The sequence below is a fragment of the Hirundo rustica genome, chromosome 15, assembly GCF_015227805.2.
Source record: "Hirundo rustica isolate bHirRus1 chromosome 15, bHirRus1.pri.v3, whole genome shotgun sequence".
NCBI lineage: Eukaryota > Metazoa > Chordata > Aves > Passeriformes > Hirundinidae > Hirundo > Hirundo rustica.
Window position 1 is genome coordinate 8,458,961 of NC_053464.1, and position 23,692 is coordinate 8,482,652.

The 23,692-nt window shown below is 51.3% G+C and overlaps 1 protein-coding gene across 14 annotated transcripts in view; it reads right to left on the reverse strand.

The window, feature by feature from the left end:
* Nucleotides 1-2,563: 2,563 nt before the first annotated feature.
* Nucleotides 2,564-23,692, reverse strand: part of SYT17 (synaptotagmin 17) — a 35,401-nt gene continuing 14,272 nt past the window's right edge. For 8 of the 14 annotated variants that reach the window (XM_040079212.2, XM_040079215.2, XM_040079221.2 and 5 more), the window contains 3 exons: nt 17,163-17,283; nt 16,342-16,497; nt 11,737-16,182 (listed from right to left, as the gene is read on the reverse strand). In XM_040079212.2, the coding sequence (XP_039935146.1) occupies nt 15,878-16,182; nt 16,342-16,497; nt 17,163-17,283 (582 nt within the window). In that variant the 3' untranslated portion in view covers nt 11,737-15,877. Of the gene's footprint in view, nt 3,675-8,373; nt 8,418-11,736; nt 16,183-16,341; nt 16,498-17,162; nt 17,284-22,265; nt 23,642-23,692 lie in introns of those variants that run through there. The other 6 variants (XM_040079216.2, XM_040079218.2, XM_040079220.2 and 3 more) reach the window with 4 other exon arrangements.

Here is a 23,692-nt window from a genome sequence, read left to right on the forward strand (position 1 = left end):
TCATCCCGAGGGGACCCGCACACCCGGGGCGCTGCCCCCAGCCGGCCCCCGGCCCCGCTCAGCTCATCCCGAGGGGACCCGCACACCCGGGGCGCTGCCCCCAGCCCGCCCCCGGCCCCGCTCAGCTCATCCCGAGGGGACCCGCACACCCGGGGCGCTGCCCCCAGCCCGCCCCCGGCCCCGCTCAGCTCATCCCGAGGGGACCCGCACACCCGGGGCGCTGCCCCCAGCCCGGCCCCGCTCAGCTCATCCCGAGGGGACCCGCACACCCGGGGCGCTGCCCCCAGCCCGCCCCCGGCCCCGCTCAGCTCATCCCGAGGGGACCCGCACACCCGGGGCGCTGCCCCCAGCCCGCCCCCGGCCCCGCTCAGCTCATCCCGAGGGGACCCGCACACCCGGGGCGCTGCCCCCAGCCCGCCCCCGGCCCCGCTCAGCCCATCCCGAGGGGACCCGCACACCCGGGGCGCTGCCCCCAGCCCGCCCCGGCTGAGCCCGCCCGCGCTCAGCGCACCCCAGACGGGGCTGGGGCCGGGGTCCCGTGCGCTGCCCGCAGCCCGGTTCGGGCGCACGCTGCTCCCAGAGAGCTGGTGAGAGCTGTCCCGGGGACATCACCCCTCTGCCCCCCCAGGTGCATGCCGAGGCGGTGTTGTTCGGTGTCCCCATCCCGCAGCGCCCCTCGGGCGCGGGCGGAGGAGGCTCGGGGCAGCCCGGCACCTCGGGGTAACAGACGGGACCCCCGCTGCCGCCAGGGCCCGGCCAGGGGCGGCGGCGAGGGCCGTGATGACACCGGGAGGGAGGCAGGGAAAGGCTCCCGGGGCTGCAGGGCAGTGGGGTTCAGCACGGCAGTGCCCCGTTATGTGGTGCTTTTCTGTTGCTCTGGTTCAGTTTCGGGGAGCTGGGGTTTGTTTGTTTTTTCCTGTGTTTGGTTTGGGATTTTTCCCCAGAGCAAGGCAATGTGCTGACACACCTCAACGGCCTGGAAGAAGGAACCCCCAGCTGTGCCCGGGGTTCCAAGGCTGTTTCAGGAATTCACTCTGTGCCCATCTGCCAGGTCCATGCTGGGTCCCTGCCATCATGTAACAGCAGAAAATCTAATGTGATACAGCAGTCTGTATCAATATAATCCAGCATGTCTCCTTCCTGTGGTCAACATTTTGTTAGACACAAACTTCAGATTTTTAAAAACACTGTATAAAATCCTTTTCTAACTGTTGCACTCATAAGGGAAATAGTACAGGCACAAACACTACACAATTTTGTGGTCCTGTTCAATTCCCAATTTATGTCCTAAATCAGCACTGAAGGAACTGCTTATGAACGCTCTCAATGCTGTTCCCTTTTTATTCTTAGCTACTGATTAAAATTTTCAGCATTTTTGGACCCATTTTTAGAGATTCCAGTATAAGCAATTTGGGGTGACACCAAGCTTTCAGTACAGTAAAGCATCCAGACTTACTCCAGAGACAGTAACTCATTCAATCAACTTTTCTATATTAAGTTTTCTTCATATTAAATAAAGCCTTTTAAGAGCACCTCCCCCCTTCCATACATTGATCTGAAATTATCTGGCCCAAGGAAAAGACTACTGCTACAGCAGGGCACTAAAAATGAAGGAATTGGGATTATCAGAAGTCAAGGCATGCCTCTTCCCTTCTTTCCTGTGTGCCGTCCTCAGATAAAGCCAGTGTTGTAAACAACTTTTAGCAAACTATGGAACAAAAATCTTTGAGCACATTAATCTACTCCCAAAGCACAGCTATTTATGTTTAAAGGGGGAGCAGAGATGCTGAACAATTTTTGTCCTGGTTTCTAACAACCAGACTCGTGGGAGCAGCGTCCCCCAGCACAGCTGGGAGCACGGAGCCCCCCGTGCTGCCCCTGAGCCTGGCACAGCAGCTGGGCACCAGCCTTGCTCCCTGCACGGGGACAGCACAAGCACGTCATGCACGCAGTGCCAGCTGGAGCTGCAGCTGCACTTTGGGTTACCTTCCAACTTCACCAAACATGAGATGCGCTTCACCTGCTGGCTGCAGGAGCACAGCCACAGCTCATCCCGCCTGCTCCTCTCCCTCCCACGCTGTTCTGTTTGCTTTGCAGGCCAGGAGCTCCCCACGATGCCTCTGTTCTGCTCTTACTGACCTTCCCTCTGGGCACCGTCACCAGTTCTTGGCATCCTGTGTCCATGACTGTCCCCTCCCTGTGGAACAGACACTTTGTGACTTCAAGGACAGACTCAGGCAAGATTACCTTCTGTTCACATTTCATCCCCAGTGCTGAGCAAAGCTTGAGTCTGCTCTCATGGATGTCCTGAGCTCATTCTGCTGTCCACAGGCCCCACATGGAAGAAAAATAATGTCAACCACAGTAACTGCTGAAACCACGGCCCCTTGCCTGAGCCTTCGTGAGTTACAGGATCAGCCTCCTACAGCACGTGCTCAAACTGCTCCCGGTTCATCTGCGGTAAGAACGGGGTAACTGCCAACATTCTGGCTTTTTTTCTGCCATAAGCATAACTGAAGGAGCTCAGCACAAAGGTGAATTCAACAAGTATCACCTCAATCTATGTGGCACAATTAAATAGAATTTTATTTTCAATAAATATACAATCTGCATCATACCAGACAATATGCCGTGGAAAAATAAAATGTACAGAAGCAACCAACAGGACAGCTTGACCGTAGCTAAATTCACTTGGTGACCTGAAGAACTACCTGGGTAAACACACACAACACAGAAAGAGCCACTGCAGTCTGTGAGAGAATTAAAACTGTGTTTTCTGCGTCTTCTTAACTGTCAGAGTCCCTGGAGCGGGATTTTTTTACACAGCACATGTTTGAAAGGACGCGAGCTGGTTTTCCCAGTAGAAATGCTATTGGAAATGTTTATTTTGCTATATCAGCACTGACTCTACTACGCACACAGACTCTGCTATGGAGACTGGCAGGTCACCGCTGACGGGACACGGGATCCGTCCGACGTGGGGCCACACAAACGCACGCACTAACAGCAGCTTAACTCCGTTAAAACTAGTACAAGGACAAAAACCGCGGTCAGAATCGACTTCACCACAGGTTCTACCGTTTAAAAAAATATTCTAGCCTAATTACCACGTTCACCAACGAGAGCACACGGGTACTAATATCTCCGCGAGGATGAGCCATGGATTTGGACTGGAAGGACAGCAGAGGCAACTCCCAGCTCCTCCACCCGCTCCGTGCTTCCCACGGCACGTCCACGCCCAGCCCGGCCCCGCGCTCCTCCCGCGGGACGCGAACAGCCGAGCGGGGCAAAGCAGCCAGAGGTGCGGCCCCAGGGGGACAGCTGGACCCAGGGGGACACGGATCACCGAGGCCAGCGCGGCTGGTCGGGCGCCGGCAGCCGCCCGAATCCAACGGAGCTGCTGGGGGGTGCGCGTGGGGTGCGAGGCGGGGCGTTTCAGTCGTCGGCTTGTTTTTGTGTCCGGCCGGTTCCCCCGCCTCATGTGACCTCGAGGGACGCGGGCGAGACGCGGTCGCAGTCCTCGCGGGAGCGCAGGCTGTGCCACTGCTCCACGGCCGTGCGGTGCGCGTTCAGCATGCGGCGCCAGTGGTTGGACTCGGGCGCGCCCGTCGAGTACTGCCCGATCACGATCCTCCCGATGAAGTCGTTGCTGCTCTTCACGTTGTGCCCGTACACTGGGGAGAGCAGACACACACACCGGTCAAGATAAAAGCGCCGCTCGCCCGCCCAGAGCCCTGCCCCAGGAAAAAACAGGTCCTACAAATGTCCCCCCGCACCAGGAGCCAGATGCCGGCATCTGAAAAATGTTAGAGAAGCAGGAGCTTGGAAGGAATAAAATAAGCTGTATTATATGGTTCAAATAAACAAGACACAAATCCACAGTTACCAGGCTGTTTACCATGAATAGGTAAAGCAGATTCATGAAGTGATTTAGGTTGGAAGGGATGTCAAAGATCATCCTATTCCAACCCCCTGCCGTGGGTAGGGACGCCTTTCACTAGAGCAGGCTGCTCAAAGTCCTGTCCAGCCTGGCTTTGAAGGAGAATTACATCATGTAAAGAAGAGCCAAAAGCTCTGCCTGGGCATCATGAAATCACAAAAGCAGTGCAGCAGCCTGAGCCCAGAGAAACACAGCAGCAGCATCCCAAACTGCCTTCCCTCTGATCACACATCACACAAAGCACTCCAGCGCTAATCGACAGCCTTCCCTGCTCGGAGACAGGAATTACACACGTCCAGGCTGTCAGCAGGATGTTTACACAGTAACAATTTGCCATAATTATCACCGCAGCTACTTGTTAAACGTCCAGGAAAGCAACTGAGGGAGAGACATCAACCCAACACCCTGTCCTTTGGATTAGCCCAGTCTCCCGGAACAAAAGATTGCAGACAGCAGCAAACCCTAATGATGGGCCTGATCCTGGGAAAGGCTGAACACTCCCACCAGACAGGAGCAAAAGCACCTCGTGTGTTGCAAACTGAAGCCCTGCCTCGACTCATTAGGAAGCTGAAGCAAAGCCTTTGCAAGCTGAAGCCAGGATATCCACAGGCACTGCCTGGAATATTAATGATTAAAAAAAAAAAAAAAAAAAAAAAGAAAAATAAAAAAAAAAACAAACAAAAACCACAAAAAAACACCTACTCAGGAAAGAGGGATTTTTAAGGACAAATGTCTACAGGAGCTCCAAATCCAGCTGGGCTGGTGCAGCCAGAGCATGTTCAGCCTGGCATGGAGCACCAGCTCTCCAGGGCTGCTGGAAACCAGCACTGGCAGCAAAACAACATCTGGGAAGCCCCATGGCATCACCCCACTGTGTGCACACCCCCACGGGCAGGCAGGACACCGAGCACAGCACATTAAACCTCACTTTTAACCACACACCTTTGTCAAGGCTGTGCATTTCCTACTATAATACACCCCCCAGCTGATCAGCATTACTTTAGCCTTCCCCTCTGCCATCTCCGCACTCTGCAGGGGCTGGTTCCTCACCTCTGCACCAGTCTGGGATCTTGTTCTGGGTGACTCAGGCACTGCCAGGGCAGTCCTGAAATCAAGCAGCACCAGGTTACATCTCACTCCATCCCTTCTGACAGCTCTGACACACACAGCTTATGGGCAGAGATGCTTCTGCTCACCAAATTACCTGTGGATATTTTAGGTGACAGCAAACCTCCCAATGCCCAAGTAATTTGTTCAAATAATAGCTCTAAAAAAATCTACCCTGCAACTCAGAGCCCTGTAAGTCTATCTTCAAATGACATCTAGAAGCGATCTGGGGTTCACCACCCCAGCAGGAAAACTGCATCTCTTCTGCCTGCTGCCATCAGTTATCTAGGGCTGGTGCCATCAGGACGTGTTGCCAAGCTAGTGCCCCTGTCAAGAGGCCAGGCTGCTGTGTTTTGGAAAGGCCACCTTCTGAGGACACACTCAGGAATTCTAAGCCATCCATCTCCAACTAATACACAGCTTGTCAGGGTTATTAATGAGTTCTCCTGCAAGGCAATGGATCACAGGTGTAGCTAGCAGGACTATACTAAATGTTTTGCTGTGATTTATTAGCCTACAGAAATCAAATATAGTAATAAAACCACGTAAAAATACCCCCAACCCAAAATTTTCAATAGGATGTTGTTGTTGTTGTTGTTTTGGGGTTTCTTGTTTGTTTGTTTGGTAAAATGAAGGAAGATGAAGCCTAATCCTGGGAGACAGTACCAAGTAATTTAAACCAAGAAGGCTTACAGGCCATCAATTAATCACAGGATAAATTAACAGTGGAGAAGTACCTCAGGCATACCGATTCTTCAAAAATACTCCATGCCAGGACTGTAAAACAAGCAGGTGTGCTAACTAAGGGCACCTGTTATTCTACTGTCAATCCAAGTATTTTCAGTTCTTGTAATGCAACTTGCTAATCTCATTGTGTCAGGTAATTAGCATGCTGAGTCCTTTGGGGTATTAATGGGCTAATTATACAAGCATTGTTGCTTCTATCATTAACTACTGCAGATAGCACAGAGACTTTGTGCTGAGGAACAGGAAGACATTGTTCCAAGGCCAAATGCTTCTTCACACATAAACGGTAAGAGGTAGCACTGGACTGACCTCAGGTTTACAAACTCACAGCTTCACCACGGCAGCTTTCTCAAATGATAAGTCTTTGTGTGCCAAAAAATTCAGCTTTACCCATCAGTTCAGAAGCCTTTTAAACTCAAGGACACGCCTTTCTGGGAGGCTAACTGCTGTATTCCACTGCTAAATGGCCAGGATTTGCTGAGCAATCTGCTGATGGCTGAGTTCAGCAAGCTGTGGAACGGACCGTACCCGAGAAGGGGCTGGAGTTCACACTAAGAAAATCAATCCTCACATCCAGGAGCACCATTTCCCTGTTGCTACTGCCAGTACTTCCAGGAGCAGCTTGGAAAAGAGAACGGGAGGAGCCCACAGGCCCAGGTGAGCAGCTGGAAGCAGAGACTGGTGCTCCTGTCCTGACAGAGGGAGGGGGAGCATCCCCCCAGTCCTCCCCTGGCTGCAGCAATCACTCCTCAGACTGGGGAGGAACGCTTTCCTTGGGCACCAAGGAGCAGCAGCAGCACAGCCCGATGCACCCGGAGCCCTGTGCACCCCCAGGGACCCCCAGCACCGCGCTCTCAGGCACAACCCCAAGCACAGCTGTTGAGGGCACAAGGTGAGCTGCACCCCGCCGGGCTGGAAGGGACCTGCTGGTGCTGCAGTGCCCACGGGGAGCCCCTGGAGCAGGAAAGCAGACAGCAGCCTGTGCCAGAGCCCTCAGCACACGGTGACGCCACGGCTGCGCTCCCACCTGCACCGCAGCCCGTCCCACACGAGCTCACACCTTCAGCCTTTGGGGGGTAAAAAGCTCCCGCTCTCTCCTTCCAGCTGCTTCCGCAACAGGCGAAGCTGGAGAAGCTCCATGGGCAGCAGTTGAGCGCTGTGCCACACACTGAGTCCAGGTGACTGTAAACTGGACTGAGCTGCGTTGCCTGATCTCTGAACATCCCCTGACAGAGTCTGAAAGGAGCTCATAGTAAATTTCAGACTCAATCTGCCTTTGGCCACAAAAACAGTGACACCGTGGAACTGCTCAACAGCAGAAGATTTAGTAATTAACATTTGGGATTTTCAGACTGACCCAGACTCTGCTTATGAACTGGTAGATGCTGCTTTTCATTTCAGAAGCATATTTTCCTGACAGAAACTACACACCTGGTCTCATGAGCTCTTTTTTTCCACTGTCACAGTAATTTACACAATAGCAACATCCATTTCTAGGCCAACACGGAGCAAAAAGCAATTAAAAAAGCAGAGGTCAAACCAATTCGTTCTGCAGCTGCTCTTCAGAAGGACACATTTGGAAACAGAAAGGCTTCTTAAAAAGACATTCTTTATAATAGAAATGCTGAAATACAGAACAAAATTGTGTTTACTTATTCCATTAAAAGGGTTGAATTCTTGAGGACAAGGTACATGATGTAAATAAAACATTTTCACGTTATGTACTTATTGATGCAGCGCTCCTAAATGATCCATATCCAACTGATGGGGCCTGGGTGCCACATGCAGTGTTTCTTTGGGGTCAGAGCCCGTGTCCCCCACAGGGGTCCTGCACAGGAGGGAAGGCTGAGCCCCCCAGCCTGGCTGCCTGCTCCCTGCAGGGCTGAGGGCACGGCCATGCCAGGCACTGCACACCCAAAAGCTGCTGCCCAACGGGACAGCGACTTCCAGGGGATGCAATGGGCTTTGGGGATCCAACATCTGCCTCTGGGAACAGCTCCAGCTTCTCCTCTTGTCCTCCAGCCTCGGTCACACGGAATCACCTTTTGCCAGTCAGCTCTTTTCCATGTCACAAAACCATGGGGCTGCCTGGGGGGCATCAGCCCTGGCACCAGATTCAGCCAAAATGCCTTTCACCTTTCCTGCTACTCTGACACTTGCCAACTGAGTACTTGTGCAGAGCACGACTGCAAATCACTCATCTGTGAGTCCTGTGCAATAGTAAAATTGAGGCTGGTATTTCAGAAATTAATCCATCCTTTGACTGAACATCCTTGGAATGACCAGGGAGGAGCACTAAGAAAATCTCCTCGAAGCTAACTTCAGGGCTACCGGTATCATTTACAGGATAGGGAAGAGCTTGAACCTTGCAGCTGGGGCCATGAAACATCTGCATCTCCTGCAAGCCCTCTGCCAGGTGTGCTGAGCAGTTACTCAGCAGTTACTCAGCAGTTACTCAGCAGTTACTCAGCAGTTACTCAGCAGTTGCAGCTGTGCTGCACTGCCTGGAATGGCCACACAGCACCTCTGCTGCTGCCTGTCCAGGAGAGGGGAATCTCAGCGTGCTGCAGCAGCTGAGAGCTCCCCCACCAATAATTACCTCTTCAGTCACCTACACCAACACCTGCAAGAGAAAAGAAACACTAGCAAAACCACGCCCAAGGCTGTACACAGGCATCTGGGGGGCAGAGTCCCCCCGAGGACACAGATCCCATGGGACTGTGTGGTCTCTCTGGCAGAACACAACCCCGACCCATCAGCACTTCCTGCACTTCCCATTCAGCCCCGGCGCTTGGTGAGGTCTCAGAAAGTGCCCCCTTCACACACCTGCCCATGCAGGCATCAGTGCCTCACCCCACCCTTGGCAGGGAGCAGGCAGTGCCCAGCACCCCATCATCCAGTGCCCAGCCCTGCCTCTGCCAGCGGGGCTGAGCTGCCAGGTTCAGCAGGACGGAAAACTGCTGCTGAACCGCTTGACATCGATATTAAAAGGCTGTTTAGCACAAAGAGGTGCTACGAGGAGCAGCAGCAGCTGGGCTAATGATGCAGACTGAGAAGGTCAAGGCATGGCCCAAATCCTGCCCCTTGCTCCTGGGGCATGGCCTGTCATATTTAGTAGAGAGGAGAGAAAAGCACGGGAGAAGATGCCGTGGTTTCCCATTTATCAATTTAATCTCCATCAGGGTGTGATGGGCATATTAAACCTCCTTTGCAGCCTTCCTCTGTGCAGCTAATCCCTGCAGTGGCTGCACCTGCCCAGCTCCAGAGGGAACAGGAGCTGCTGGAGTACGTGGCCACACACAGAGCCAGCACCCAGCTGCTGCCCCACAGGGGACAGTGCCACACCAGGAGATTCTTTGGAAACCTCCCACAAGGGCAGCCCCTGTGCTCTGGCACCCCAAACCAGGTGTTTGCCTAATCACAGTCTGCTCTCAGACAGGGAGAGCAAAGTCCTGCAGCAGACAGCAGCGGTGCAGGGTGCAGGGCAAGTAAAAATGCACAAGTGTGTCTTGCAGAGATCTCAAGGGCACGCAGGGATGACACCTCATGAAATTACCTCATCAGGAGAAACTGGAATAATGAGCTGGATGCATCTACTGCAACAGCCCAGAGGATACTGAAAAGGAGTATCTATGGCTGGCTTTTTCCACTTCCAATTCCCTTTTCTTTTTAAGATTGCATCTTAATTCTCTGCACTGTGAGCCCCAGACGCAACAAAGCACACAGATGACTTAATGCACATTTACACAGCTCACAGGAAGAGGCTCCAGCACCAGAGCCACACAGCACCTGCAAACAGGAGAGGCAGCCTCTGCCTGCACCATCATCCATCTCCTGTGACAGGCACAGGCATTCCACTTCCAGACACTGCTCTGCTGCTCACAGCAGCTCCTGCCACCCTGGCTTTTCTTCCTTTGATACACAGGCAGATTACGGCCTTGCAAGACGTTTGAACAATTGCTTTCACGACAGCGTGAGCCAAAGAAGATGAAGGGCTGAGGGCAGGAGAGCCGTGACACTGCTTAAATTAAGGTGCTCGGCAAAAGGAGTAAGAACCCATCACAAGCCTGGAGAGAGGAGGGCTTGCTCCTTTCTTTGGGAGAAAAAGACTACCAAAAGATTCCAGAGAACTGCAGGACAGGCTGTTTCTGCCACATCAGATGCAGTACATGTATTAACTAAGTCAGGCCACTTGATGAATCTAATTCTGCCTTCTAAGCAAGCAACAGATCGGATCAGGAAGCGTCAGCATCTTGCTGCTCTCACCCCGATGAATGGCGTTTCACTCCTCGTTAAAGCAGTGGGGCTGCTGCAAAATGCCAAATCCAACCCCACAGCATCTTCCCCGAGTGACCCCAAAACAGGACTGGGCCTGCAGGACCCCCCTCACCCTCTGTGACCAACCCTCTGCTGTCACCTGCTCCAGGCTGACCAACAGCCCCCGCCACGGAGACCAGCAAGTCACAGAGAGGGACTGAGAATGGAGAGCAGGGGGCTCCTCGTCCCCCACAGGGCATCTGTGCACCTGGAAAGGTACACAGCCACTGTGAGGAGACCCTGCCAGGCAGGCTGGGCTCCAGCACTGCTCCCTGAGCCCCTCTCCCAGCGCCCTGCAGGCCCACCAGCCCTGGAGCAAGGGCTGGGAGGGCAGGAGGCTCCAGCCAGGAGCTCACTGCTCTCCCAAGACCTGGGCATGGACCATATGGTGTCTGCATAAATGAATGAAGTGTTTTATAACTGCAGACACAAAGGCCGAATTCTGATCTAAATTAAACAGGTATAAATCCCCAGAAAACACAGTGCTGACATCAGTGAGGGTTTTTTTCCCATTTTTTCTCCTTTGGCTAAGATAAGATTACACAGGTTTAATCAGGATTTTGCTTCTGAGCTCCAGATATGGGAAATATACAGACACCCCAATACTTCCAAAAGACATGTGTAATAGATGACAAGAAACAATTTTCTAGCAGTGAGCTGTCTAATTATCTGTCCATCTAAGATATGGTGCTCAACATGATAGTATTTCAAAAGAGAAACCACTTTTTCCTCCTGCATTCCAGCATGGGAAAAAACCTGTTTAATTTGACTCATATATTAGAGAAGATTTCTTCCCTATATCTGTGTGCAGGAGACAAAGTGCCTGAATGTGGGAAAGCAAAAGCAAGAGGAAAAAGGAGAGGTGAGCAAGTCAAAATGTAGATGTGTGATGATTCCAGACACATGGTGGTTTCCAACCCTGCAAGCAGCAGCGAGGTGATGCTGGTATCTCAAGGTCATACTTCCACCTAGCCAGGGAAATCAAAATTCAGGCATATTTCTGGAGAAGCCTCAGGACATACACTTTATCAGCCTTCAACCTGCTCAGCTAATTGGGACATTTGGAAACCAGTCTGTTAATTAAAAAAATACCACTAAAAAGCCTCTCTATCTCTGCATCCTGTCAAAACAGGCAGCATTGCTTCGAAAAGAAAACATTTCAGTGAAAGCAACCCAATACCCAGAACTACACTATTATCCATACACACCAACAATTACTTCTTTTTCCCCTTCAAAAATACAAACTTCATTAAGTGGTCCCCATATTTTCCTAAAGGCCAAGGGAAAATGAGCCAACAGAGGAACCAGGTATATTGCTATCGAACAGCAATCTGTTATTTTAATCAAGTACTGCCTATTAACTGGAAGTTAATTAGAGCCCTGGAATGAAGTATTGTCCAGGGGTCTGGAGACACACATTTCTACTGCACCTGGGGCACTGCGGTGGCTGATGGCATTGCCAGGGCCCCTCTGCTGTAGCCTTTGACACCACAGGTACAGGTCTGCAACAGCTCAACACTCCCACAAAAAAAAAAAAAAAAAACCCCCCAAAAAAACCCCTCAAAAAATAAATAAAATGTAAAATTTGTTTCTAAATCTTTACAGAAAGCAGAGACATTGCCCATTTTTATAACATATTGACAAGTGAGGAGTATCACCACATCCTACAGAAGACAGAGTGCTGTGAGCCGTGCCCTCAGCCAGGACTGTCTGTGAAGATCTCACCAGTGCAGCTCACACACGTACCGAGGTCCTTCTCTCCACCTACACCCTGCTCCCCCCCAACCAGGCAGAGCATCCTGCCCTGCTGGAGCCACAGCCACCTTCCACACAGGAGCAGTGGATGAGCCCCAGCACGCTCCATCAGTGCTGTCCTAGCCCAGCTACGCTTTCAGCCGGGTCAGAAGGCAAAGCAGATTTCACCTCTACAACTGCACAGAGAGTGCCCACAGCATGAAGATGATTTCTCCCTCTTTGGGGACTCTGCTTGTGCCACAAGCCCTAAAGATCCTGCCAGGCAAACAAGTCCAAGAGCTGATTTCAATGGGGGAAGACAGGGTCACCACAAGGACCTCGGGGAGACAAACATCCCCTAACTGTGAGTGCTGAAGGTTGTCTTTTTTTACACAGCAAGGGATGAAAAGATGCTGAGGAGTCACAGAGACAGTTTGCCCTGGAGTGCTGGTGGTTTTTATTGGGCCATCTGGGCTTTACTGCAGTGCAAACAGCATTACTGACGATTGTTATTAACAACATTATAATCATTAACAAAATACTACAGTGCTCAGGTTTCAGGTGATGTCTGCATTCCTGCTGCACAGCCCAAGCTTTCTGACAGGCTGGGATTTAGAGGACAGCCCAAAATCCCTCAGTGGGGAGAGCAGAGGGTCTCTGGGTGCCCACCATCCAGCCCTCCCAAGCACAGAGGCTGCACTTGCATCTCAATTACACCTTTTTCTTCATGGAAAGGACCTTGGGCAGCAGCTGTCAGCACTGCTGCTGGGGCCAAACTCCACCTTCCCCTGGTCATCAGACAGAATAACTAACACCTTTGTTCACAGGTGTACATGGTTAGGAGAACACCCTGCCTTTCAGAGCCTGCCCCATTTCTCTGCAGGAGGTGAGCCCAGGACTTGCCTGCACTCAAGCAGAAGATGGCACATGGGGAACATGAGTCAGGTTGCCAAAAAAAAAAAAAAACCAAACTCCAGAAAGTGGGAAAAAGAACTACCCAAAAGAGTGCATTTCTGTTACAATATGCATATGGCTGCTCATTACCTAGACAACATGTTGGATGAGGTAAATGAAAATCAAACATCCTCTCCACCAGCTGTTGCCTCACACTGTAGGGTTTTTTTTGTGTGTGTGTGTCTGTTTTTGTTGTTTGTTTGGGGGTTTTGGTGTTGTTTTTATTTTTTTTGTCAGGACATTAAATTTGTTATGAGGATCAGTGGCTTTCCTGGTTTCAGCATCTTTTGGGAAGAAGCTGTTGACAATACCTGCAGCAGCAATCCTGACCCTGCATGCTTTTTCCTGGAGGGGACATTTCTACAGAGCTCATCCCACCTCATTTCGGGCACTGAACTGGGACATGGGAGTGAGTGACAGCTCCAGTAAGCATCTGAGGAAGGAACAGGGGGGAAGACAGCTGGTACAAGGTGTGCTGCACCAGTGTGGAAGGAGGAGCATTTTGGTTTGTAGATGCCAATAATTAACAGTATTGACTCTCTGTAGGCCTAAGGAGCAGGAGAGACCAAAGAACCAGCCCAGTCACCCCCTCATCCAGTCCTGGCCAAGGCAGAGCCCCTCCAGTGCACATCATCCTGGAGGGACCCAGGGCCCGGCCCCAAATCCAGCTGGGTTCAGCCCTGAGTTTGGTCTGGAGTTCAGCTCTCCAGAGCACCACCAGGAAAGCAGGGATGGTGCTTTACTGTATGTCTTCAATGCCTGCACACACAATCCTTGCTAAATCACAGCAAAACGGTGCAGAAATCCAGACCAGAGTGCACTGAACACAGGCAGCTTGATTCAAGATGCACAGCAGAAAAACACACGGAGGGGGGAAACAAAATTCATCTTACTTTGTCTGGATAGTGCCTTACTCTGCAGTGTGGTACCAGCCCCACTGGGAGCCAGGAGCCCCAGCTGATGGGAACTGGCAGAATTCCAGGGCTTTCCAGTGAAGCCAAGCCAGCGTAAAGACAGCTGCAGATTGGGTCCAAAATATGAAGCCACAATAAAGGTTCCTTTAAATTATTGAAGATACACTCAGTTCTGGCTCCCATGACTGCTTTTACAGCTCTCTCCCTCTCTCCATTCAAAGCATCATCACCCACCCTTCAAGCAGGATTATTTTGCTTTTCAATTGGACTTTGACTCAACAGCAAATTTAATTAACTGACCTAATGGACTAGAGATGTGGATTAGAAGAGAAAAGAAATAAAAAGCAGTTCCAAACAAAACACACAATACCACTGCAGCAAAAAAGAACCCCAAAGCACCTAAGTTAAAAAAACAACAAAACTACACCCCTGCTATGCAGAGATGCAAAATAGAGCTCCTCTCATTGCAAGATACCCAAACTGCCAAACATTTGTTCTTGATTATCTTTTAGCAGAAGATCCCAAAGCTCTCCACGAGTCCTTAAGCTGCGTGAAAGGGCAAGGTGCCAAGAAGGAGCTCTGTGGGGAACACCACAACCCCCTTCCCAGAGCTCCAGAAACTCATTTCAGCAGAACCCCACAGATGCACACAGGAACAAACTGGTGCTGCACCCGCTGTTGGGGACCCACCTCCACCAACACCAGGAGCAAATCGGTCACTTGGATGAACTGAATGTGGCTCAGCACCTTCACCACCACCATGTCCCCCGATCCAGAGGTCCTTGTGACAGAACAGGGCAGGCACTGACCCAGCAGAAGGCTGCACACACAATAACATGACCAGCATCCCACATCTCACACCAGAGTGTCCCAGGCACAGCAGAAGCAGCAGCCCAGGGAGCCCGGCAGCGCCGTGCCCACGCTGCTCCTCACCCTTCAGCCCAAGAGCGGCCAGGGGAATGGCCCCACTGCTCCTCCCAAAGCTCTGCACCTTCCTTCCCAGCTTTGGAGCTGCTGGGGACATTTCTGGCCTGGGATTATTTGTTGCAGCATTCAAAGCAAGCAAGTCACTTAGAAAACGAAGCCTCACTTTGCGAGGCTGAGCGCTGAAATCCGACTGCGTGACGTAGGGTGATGAATCAGTCAGTTCCACTGGCTCGTTTGGGAATACACCCCTTTGCACTGGAAGAAAAATTCCTCAGAGATCCACTCATTAAGCCTAACTTCATTCACTGTGCTGAGGAGCGGGGTGTTTCCCTCACCCTCCCAGCTGCAGAGAGCTGCTCCTCTGTTTGCCTTTTCTGGGAAAACAAAGAATCGAGTGATTCACACCTCTCTCAAGAACACCTGATGGAAGCTTCCAAGAACAAATCCAGCACTCCACACGCAAGGTACAGTCAGGGTGACATGCATGCAAAGCAGTGATTAATTATAGGGGTTTTGCTGAGGAAATTCCTGAGCATGAAGGGCAAAATTTAAATTGCTAATCAGCATCACACTTTTTGTTATAACATGTTTGGAAACAAACTAATGAGTTGGAATAAGCCTCCTTGAACCAGAGTTGACACCTGTATCTTCCAAGTAAAAAGTAAAATTAAAAAAATACTTAAAAAGACATCCTTTCAGAAGCAGATTCTTTTCAGCAAAAGAAATGGTGGGTAATGGGTGGAAAGCTGTTTAAAAAAGTGTTTGTGAATCATGAGAGCCCAATGTGGTAAAAGAGTGTGGGTCCCACCACCCAACTGATCCTGCAGAGGTCAAGGAGGTCTGAGCCTGCTCCTCACAGTGCCTGAGCTCCACAGGGTGAGGTCGTGGCATGGCAGGGACCCCCACCCTTCACTGGGGTCCCTGCAGCCCTGCTCAAGAAAAGGCAGAGAATGCCACCAGCCTCAGCAGGAGCCTGGCCTGGGGCTGCAGCCCAGGCAGGGGCCATCCCTGTGCTCTGCCACCCCTGCTCACAGCACCAGGGCTCTACTGCCTGTCCTCATGCCTCAAGAACAAGTACAGGAGATTCAGAAACTGTTTAAAAATAAAAAATCCTCCCCCAGCCAAGCACCTCCAGTGCTGACAGAGCTCTCGAGTGAGGTCAGCTCTGAGCCCTGTGGTCTGTGTCTGGGTCCATCTCAGCTGTGTCACACAGGGCTTGGCACTGAGTCCCAGCCCTTCAGACACAAAGGCAAGAGCAAGCCCTGCTTACAGAACAGCTGAGGTCAGTGTGGAACACCTTCAGGTGCATCCTCTCGCCAGCAAACCACGCCAAGTACCAGAAGTTCCTCTGCCAGTGATTGTTCACTGCTGTCCTCTCATTCTTCTCAGGTTTGACTTTATGCCCAGGCTGGGTGCCACTGAGAAGGGCAATTAACGCTCCTCCTCTTCCTCTGCACAGAAGCTCTTCAAAGAGGGCCAGCTGAGAACAGGAGCGACTCCCAGCCAGGTCCAGCTGTTGGGTGGCAATGCTGGGGACAGCTTCTGCAGAGGACAGAGCGCTAATTGAGCTCCCCAGGAGACCCCAGCGATGGGCACCCCTTGTAGGGTGGGACAAGCAGTCTCCTGCACACCCACAGCTGCTGCTTCCTTCACCTCAGAGCCAGCCACGACCGTGGGAGCCGATGCCACCGCCACAATTACCTGTGAACACCAGGCTGGCGTTCTCCAGCTCCTCCTGTGGGACCTTGAAGCTGAAGGACTCGTTGTAGAAGGGATCTATCGTGCCCCGCATGCAGGAGGTCTTCTTGGTTTTCGTTAATTTTAATCCGTGAACAAGCTGAATTTTCACAAAGGGATCTGGCAAAAAGCACAAAGCACAGGCCCCGCGTTAGGGGGCTCGTGAGTCAGAGCCCCTGGTCACGAGGGCTGGGCACCACAGGGAAATGGGAAACGGCCTTTGGAAACGGCTGGGACCTGTACCCCACGCTGCTCCCAGAGACTTGCAGTGAGGAAAAAGTCAGGCAGCCGGATTAAAAACAGCCCCTGCCAAAACCACAGTTAATGTCAGCCTTGACAGAGAGCAAGCACGCTGTTCTTTTTGGAAAATGCCAATATTTTGGCAGCAGCAGAGGCTGGGGCAGGAACATGGGAAAACCACCTGAGGACAGAGGCGTGGAGCAGTTCCCAGCCAGAGTGGGCAGAGCCAGCAGGGAGCAGTGCCCACGGGCTGCCTTACAGAACACAGCGCAGCGGGATCAAAGCTCCTGGTTCCTCACCTCAGCCTGGCTCAGAGACCTTTACTCTAAATTTGCCAAACCCTCCACTGTATCTCAGGGTAAGTGTTCCAAATACTTTCATTACTGTTGTCTGTACACACAAGACAGACATCCAGAGCCTCGTATTAGAAGGACCTGAGCATCGAATCCCCCTGGGTCCCCCCCACAAACTTCAGCCTTGCTGATCTGCTTTAAAGGCACACATAATCTGTGCATGAGTAATGTGAGAAATGCACTGCCCTTTACCTGAACCTTGGCTCATGTCTGTCTGAAGAAGCTGTTTTGCTCTAATGATGTCCACGTTCAGTCTTCCTGCACTTGGTAGGTAGTTCAGTGACAACAGCAGCTCTCCCAGCTCCACTTCATTCTGCAGGGAAAAGAGAATGTCGAGGTTTAGAACAGAGCTCACAGGGGAAGAGGAGGGAGAGAAATTAAATAAATCCCATTTGTCTAAGTGCCTGAAAAATGAATTTTAGTCACGCTCTGAACTGCAACCAAGAACCATCTGGTGGTTCCTCGTGCAAAGCGGAAACAAGAAAGAAACGATCCCCAAATGAAGATCTTTCTCTAATTGCCAATCCTTCACCAGCTTCCCAGCAGCCATGCAAAGAGGACCTCTAAGGAGGCAGGGGTACAAGGTCAGTAGCTTCTCCCTGCTCCATTTGTGATGGTTCCAGGCAGCTCTGAGCTCACCAAAGTGCAGAACACAGACCCACTGGAGGAGACCCTCGGCAAGTTCAGACATGCAGCGGTTAATGCATCCCTGGGTCACGGCAAGGCAGCTCAGAGGAGACATTCCCTTGATCCACCAGAGCCCACGGCACAGCCTGGCCATGCTCTTGCTGTTCACCAGCCTGCCATGGCCACAGCTCCACATCAATACAGCTGTTCAGACATCATTTCTTTTCCTTTTACTTAATGATGCTTAAAACTGGTAATTAAAGAGCTGGAGAGCTCACATCACTGCTCCTGGGACGTGAGGGTTTAAAATAACCTCTCTCCCCTTGCCATGACTTGGCTCTGAGAGGCTCTTACTGTCAGATGCAAAATACACACAGAAACAGCTCTGGAGACTGGAAACACACCAGCCAGTCCAGGCAGGGAATTGATCCATCTGCCTAGAGTCAGATCCACACAGGAGTGCAGAGCTAGTGCTTCATCCCAAACAGTCAAACAGCCCAAAACCAACCTAGATCAGACGTCAGAGCCCATTTCCAAGAGGAAAAGAAGCTGCAGTAGTATTGCAATCATAACAAAAGGCTCAAATATCTTTACTGATGCCCCAAATATTAGATTACAGAAACCAGAGACTATGGGCGGACAGTAAAGTAAAAGGCTCTCAGAAAAGTCACAGCCTGAACTGACCCAAAGAACCAGGTTCATCAGCAGATGGGCCAGCACACAAGGCACAACCCCTGGACTTAGACATCCGTGGCTCATCTGAGGCTGGGGCTGCTGGGAAACCCAACCAGGAAAAGCATCTGACTTCTTAACTCAAATTCCTTTATCACAGCACCTGGTGGGTCATGCTGTGGGGCAGTACTGTGACTCCACAGCACCCACACTCACATTTACCACCTGCATTCTCTTTTGTTGCTACTGTGCTTCTGCCTCACCCAGAAGACAGCGCTCTTCCATCACCCTGGGCCAGCTCCCACGTCACAGTGCTGTTCAACAGATGATGTTTTAAGTTCTTTCCATCAGAAAGCCGCTCCCCAACACAAGCCTGACCCAATAGGCACACAATTGTCACAGCTCTGGCAGAGCCAAGCCCTGGCTACATACACTGGTGCCCTGGGGTTGCACAGCATGAGGATCTAAGAGTCTCACATCCAAGGTGGTCTGAACACCATCTAATTGATTTAAACTACCATCTCTCATTTGATTTTGCCCAAAAATGCTCCTCTCAGGTCTGGGGCTGGAACAGCCTGCAGACAGCTTTATCATCAAGAGCAGTCAGTGATTTTTAATCCTATTACCAGGACAGGGTGGAAGCATCACAGTGCCCACACCTCCACCCCAGCTCGTTTCTTGTAACACATAAACATTTTTGACAGACCCAGTCCTACTTCCACTTGCATTCACCGCTGCTCAGGTTCCATCAGGCTTAAATTCCTAGAAATTCAGGTGCATTTGGACAGCGCAAATTAGGAAACTGATCAGTGATTTTATTACCTGCTGGGAGAGAAACAGCTGCAAATACCAAACTTCTGGCACAGCCAGGTGGCAGGCTGGCATGGGGCAGTGATGTAGGACCTTTCCAGCCACCTCAGGCTAAGAGTGCTGAAAATCTGCATTAAGGTTTGGGATAATTCCTTGTGGAGTGGTCCCTTGATGGAACCTGTTGATCTCATCCAAGAACTGCAGGAAATAAGGCGCTGCCCTGGGCCAGAGAGGAGCCCTGGAGCTCAGCAAGGGAAGGCAGATTTCCATGCTTCCCATTCATTTGCATTTATGATCCATTTACAAAAAAAGGAGCCCGATGTTGTACATGGACAGTGTCAGGCTGGATCCGTAACACCCACTGAGGCACTGACAGGAGAACCATGTCCCCCCACCCGTGCAGAGATTATGGAAGGAGCCACTGCAGTGTCACCATCACACTGCTGCCCACCCACCCAGCCTTCCACAGGTAAAGGTAGGACATGATTTTCCATAGGACCTAACCTAACAGGGATTTCAGCACCTCTAGAAAAATCTTTTTTGCTATCTAAGCTTAAATTTGAGTAAGGAGAGATATAAAATGCTCTGTTCTGTAAGCGTGATCCACCAAAGACAGCAGGCAGGCTATGAGCAGCTTTAATCAGCCTCAGATCAAGCCAGATCTCACAAATCCCAACAGCACCTTCTGCAACTCCATGCTTTCCAAGAATGCCCACATTTGTGTTAATTATTTTGAGGGAAGGACCACGGAGCCCCTGCCTGCAGGATGGGTGTGCTGAGAGCCAGCAGGGACGAGCAGCCCCACTGCAGGCAGAGCAGCAGCAGCGTTTGCAGCAGCCCCAGAAGGAGTTTTCAGAAGGAAGCCCAGATTCCCGGAGAGCTCACCTCCCCAGACAAGTGACTCAGCCTTTTCAAGGCACTGAATGCCAGCAGCCAGCTGCCTCTGATGTTATAAGTGCCATTACTTCGAGCTTAGCCACGAGGATCTGGGGAAGGTGCTTCAAATGCTGCCCAGTGCCGTAGGGGACATGGAACGGGCAGGAAAATGAATCAGTGCCTGACCATCACCACAGGCTGGCACTGCCCTCACCCTGCCGCGCTGCACCACGCTCACTGCTCTCTCCTGTGCTTCAGGCACCTGCCACGAGCAGCAAACAAGCAAAGAATTCACGGCTTGCTCCAGGAAGCAGCAGGTACAAGGCAGGAGGTTTCTGTCCCCTGTGCTTTCCCGATAAGCTCCCTTTGCTGCCGTGACAGTCTCGCTCACACACAGCTCGGAAACGCTCTGTGCTGCCAGAACCCGCGAGCCCGAGCCCAGCCCCGTGTTCAGAGGCACAGAACATCACCCTTGAGATGCGTTCTGTGCCACCCTGGGGCATCTCCAGAGCTCAGGCTCGTGTAGGGGCTGAGCTGACGGGATGCCAGCTCATGCACAGCAGGTGCCATGGGCACGCTGCTCACTGTAGGGCAAGGAAGTGCCCGAATTTTGGGGTTCCTAGGTCTTTTCATCAGGAAACCACAGTGCTGTCGGTTTTGCCTTCAATGTTTTGCTGGCAGCAGGCAGCATGCAGAGGTGCCCGCGCTCAGGCATCATTTCAGCTGCCATTATTATGCTGATGACGAGCTGATTCGTGCCGAGATCCCAGATGACCCTGGAAAAGCAATTTCCTGTTTGATGAGATGCCGGAGTGACACCAAGTCTGGGATGTCTGAGACTCTCCCGAAGCTCTGATTAACATTTCACTCCTGGCTGTATTACACTGCCAGGTCGGATTTGCAGCCTTGGGCTCGCCTGTGATCCAGAACCTTCTCCAGTTACTGCCTGGGCTGAACCCAGAAGTTTTGAACCAGAATTTTTTCTGTTCTGTCATCACTGAAACACAAAGAGGCTCCCCCAAAGGAAGATGGGCTTTTAATTAATGCCACTCTCACATCTTGTTCGGACCAGGTAATACCTTTCCTCACAGCCCCCTGGACTGTTCCTTGTGCACTGCTACACCACCAGCAAAATTCTGCAGCTGAAACCCTTCCCAACAGGAACCAGAGCACATTACCTCAGCACTGACATCTATGCATCGCTCCTAATGAAGTTTCAGATTGATTTTCCTCCTCAAGGTTATCTGTGTTGGTACCTCCAGGCACATTAGAAACCTGATGGTTTAGAACAGTTTGCTCTAACAGGTTTTTTACAGCATCCTGTGATAGAGCCGTTGTTTTGGGAAGGTTGAGCTAATAAGGACCAGAACCTGTGAAAAAAATATACTTACCAAAGAATAGGAGCAGTGTTTCCTACATAACTCACACCAACTGGATGTATGATGAAGAGAAACACAAAATCCCTGCTAAAGTCAAACTGTCTCTGCATTGGTTTGAAAGGCCATGACAAAGCCTCTGCTGTGCAAAAAGCTTTGGGAAGAAGATATTCTACGGAGAGGTCCTGCTCCTGGACCCCACCAGCCTCTCCTCTGGGTTCCTCCTCCACAAAACACACCCCACAGCACCCCAGTCCTCTGCAGGAAGGGCAAGGAGTGAACAGCACTGAGGGGAAACGAGGTGACCAAGAAGAAAGATGAGGATAAAGAAAGAACGGCCAAGAAGAAAAAATTTTCAGTGCTGGAACTTTAAAGACTCAAAAAGGAAAGGGGGGGGAAAAAACCCACAGAAATGGAACTGAGGAAAAACAAACATACAGAGTGAAAGAAGAGAAGATAGTAGAACACAAGACAAAATATGAAAACAAACCACAGGTTAAGGGCTAAAGAAGTTGTTATCATGATGGGCAAGCATCCATCACAGCATCCCACCACAGCTCTAACTCCAGTGGCCTGCAGGGTGGGTCTGCAGGGTATCCTGCCCTCTGCCAGGCTGTGCCCAGGGCATCTCCTCCATGGGCCACAGGTGGATTTCCAGGGTGATTGTAACATCCAGCGGATGAGCAGACATGTCCCCAAGAAACCACCTCGTACTGTCCTGAACATCAGAACTGACAGGTCATTCCAGTGCACTCGTAGTATGAAGTTTAAAAAGCAAGTCCAACACACACTCCCTCCACTATAAAAATGGCTTAATTTGAGGGAAGAAGGAATTTCATGCTATTTTCTCACCACAAGTAGGCAATTTTATTTTTCTTTTGCAGAATGATCTCCAAGCTCTCATTACTGCTGGTCTAAAACATTTATTCCTGCCCACTCAAATCTGCCAAAAGAGAAATGAATCATATGCCAATAAAACTTGGGGTCCTGAATATGTGCTTCAGAGTTAGCTTCAGCGGTGAAATATGCGAATCTGAGCCCAGCTCCAGCGAGGCCTGCCAACTCCATTCATGGTAATTAAGCAAAGCCACACACATTTCAGGGGATATTTAAGGAGTGCAGAGTGTTCCTATGGGGACTGGACTCAAGAGCCTTTCCACGAGCAGCTACTGCGCTTTACAAAGGCATTAATTACCCTGCAAGGGAAAGCCTCCCAGAACTACCAAGGATGAAGAATTTGGCAATACCTGCACTGACATTTCCCACAAGGAATAAATCCTTCTGCTTAGCTGCTGGCTCTGATGATGCATCGGGCAGCAGCTCCCCCGTGCCTCCTCTTTGGGCTCCATCCCGCCAAACGCCGAGTGCGTGATCCGGGCTCACAGAGTGCTTGTGTGCGGCTACAACCTGAGGCTTGGCACCCAGCAGTGCGTAGCTCTGCTTCCCCAGGCTGAGAGGAGAGCTCAGCTGTCCTCAAGTTCTCGCTGCTGGCAGTGAGCAGGACAGCGCTGCACAGCCACCTCCCCACAGCCAGGAAAGCGCTCTGCTTGCTCACTCACAGCAGCCCCGTGAGCTGCTGATGGGTGAGGACATTCCTCCAGCAGTGAGGAGCTCTACGTCCAACAGAGCTGCTGGCTGTAGCGGCTGGACCATGCCTCACCTCGCTGTCCCTGCTGACACTGCACACACCAGAAGATTCCTGGCTTCCCCCGCCTTTTGCAGCTCACAGGTGCTGGCACAGCCCTGTACTAAGGCAGTGTTGCAGCTCTGGGATGAGGGAGCTCAGTGTGACGGTGGGACAAGGACTCTGCACCTGACTTTATCAGCACACCCCCTGTCAATGGCTTCCAGGTGGAAACAGCAAGTGCAAAACAGGTGTTCATCTTAGCTCATGTCATGTGGCCACTTTCCCTGCTCTTTCACAATGCCTGCCGCCTTCCCACTCCCACCAGTACCAAGAGAAAACTTCTCCACAGCTCCTGCCATCTGGATTTACTTTCCTTCATCCCTCTCCAGCTCATGATGTTTCTGTCTATAAATTCCAGCTAAAAAAAAAAAAAAGTAGTCACGTCTTTTATGTCTTTCATCTTCACATATCATGTCTATGACTGTCTGTGTTTCTCCCCCTCCTGTTACTGCTTTTCCAAGCACCTGCTTCAGCCTTTTCTCCTGTGGCTGTGGGGGTGCTGCCAGCTGCTGCTCCGTGTCACAGCCCCAGGCAGCCAACCCAGACTGGCAAATTTTCCTCGACTAACGAGCAGAACTGCACCACAGCGGTTTGTGGTGCTCCCCAGGATCCAAGGACATCTTCTGCAAAATAAAATGCAACTGCACGTAGATGGTTTTCTTTTTTGTCCCCGT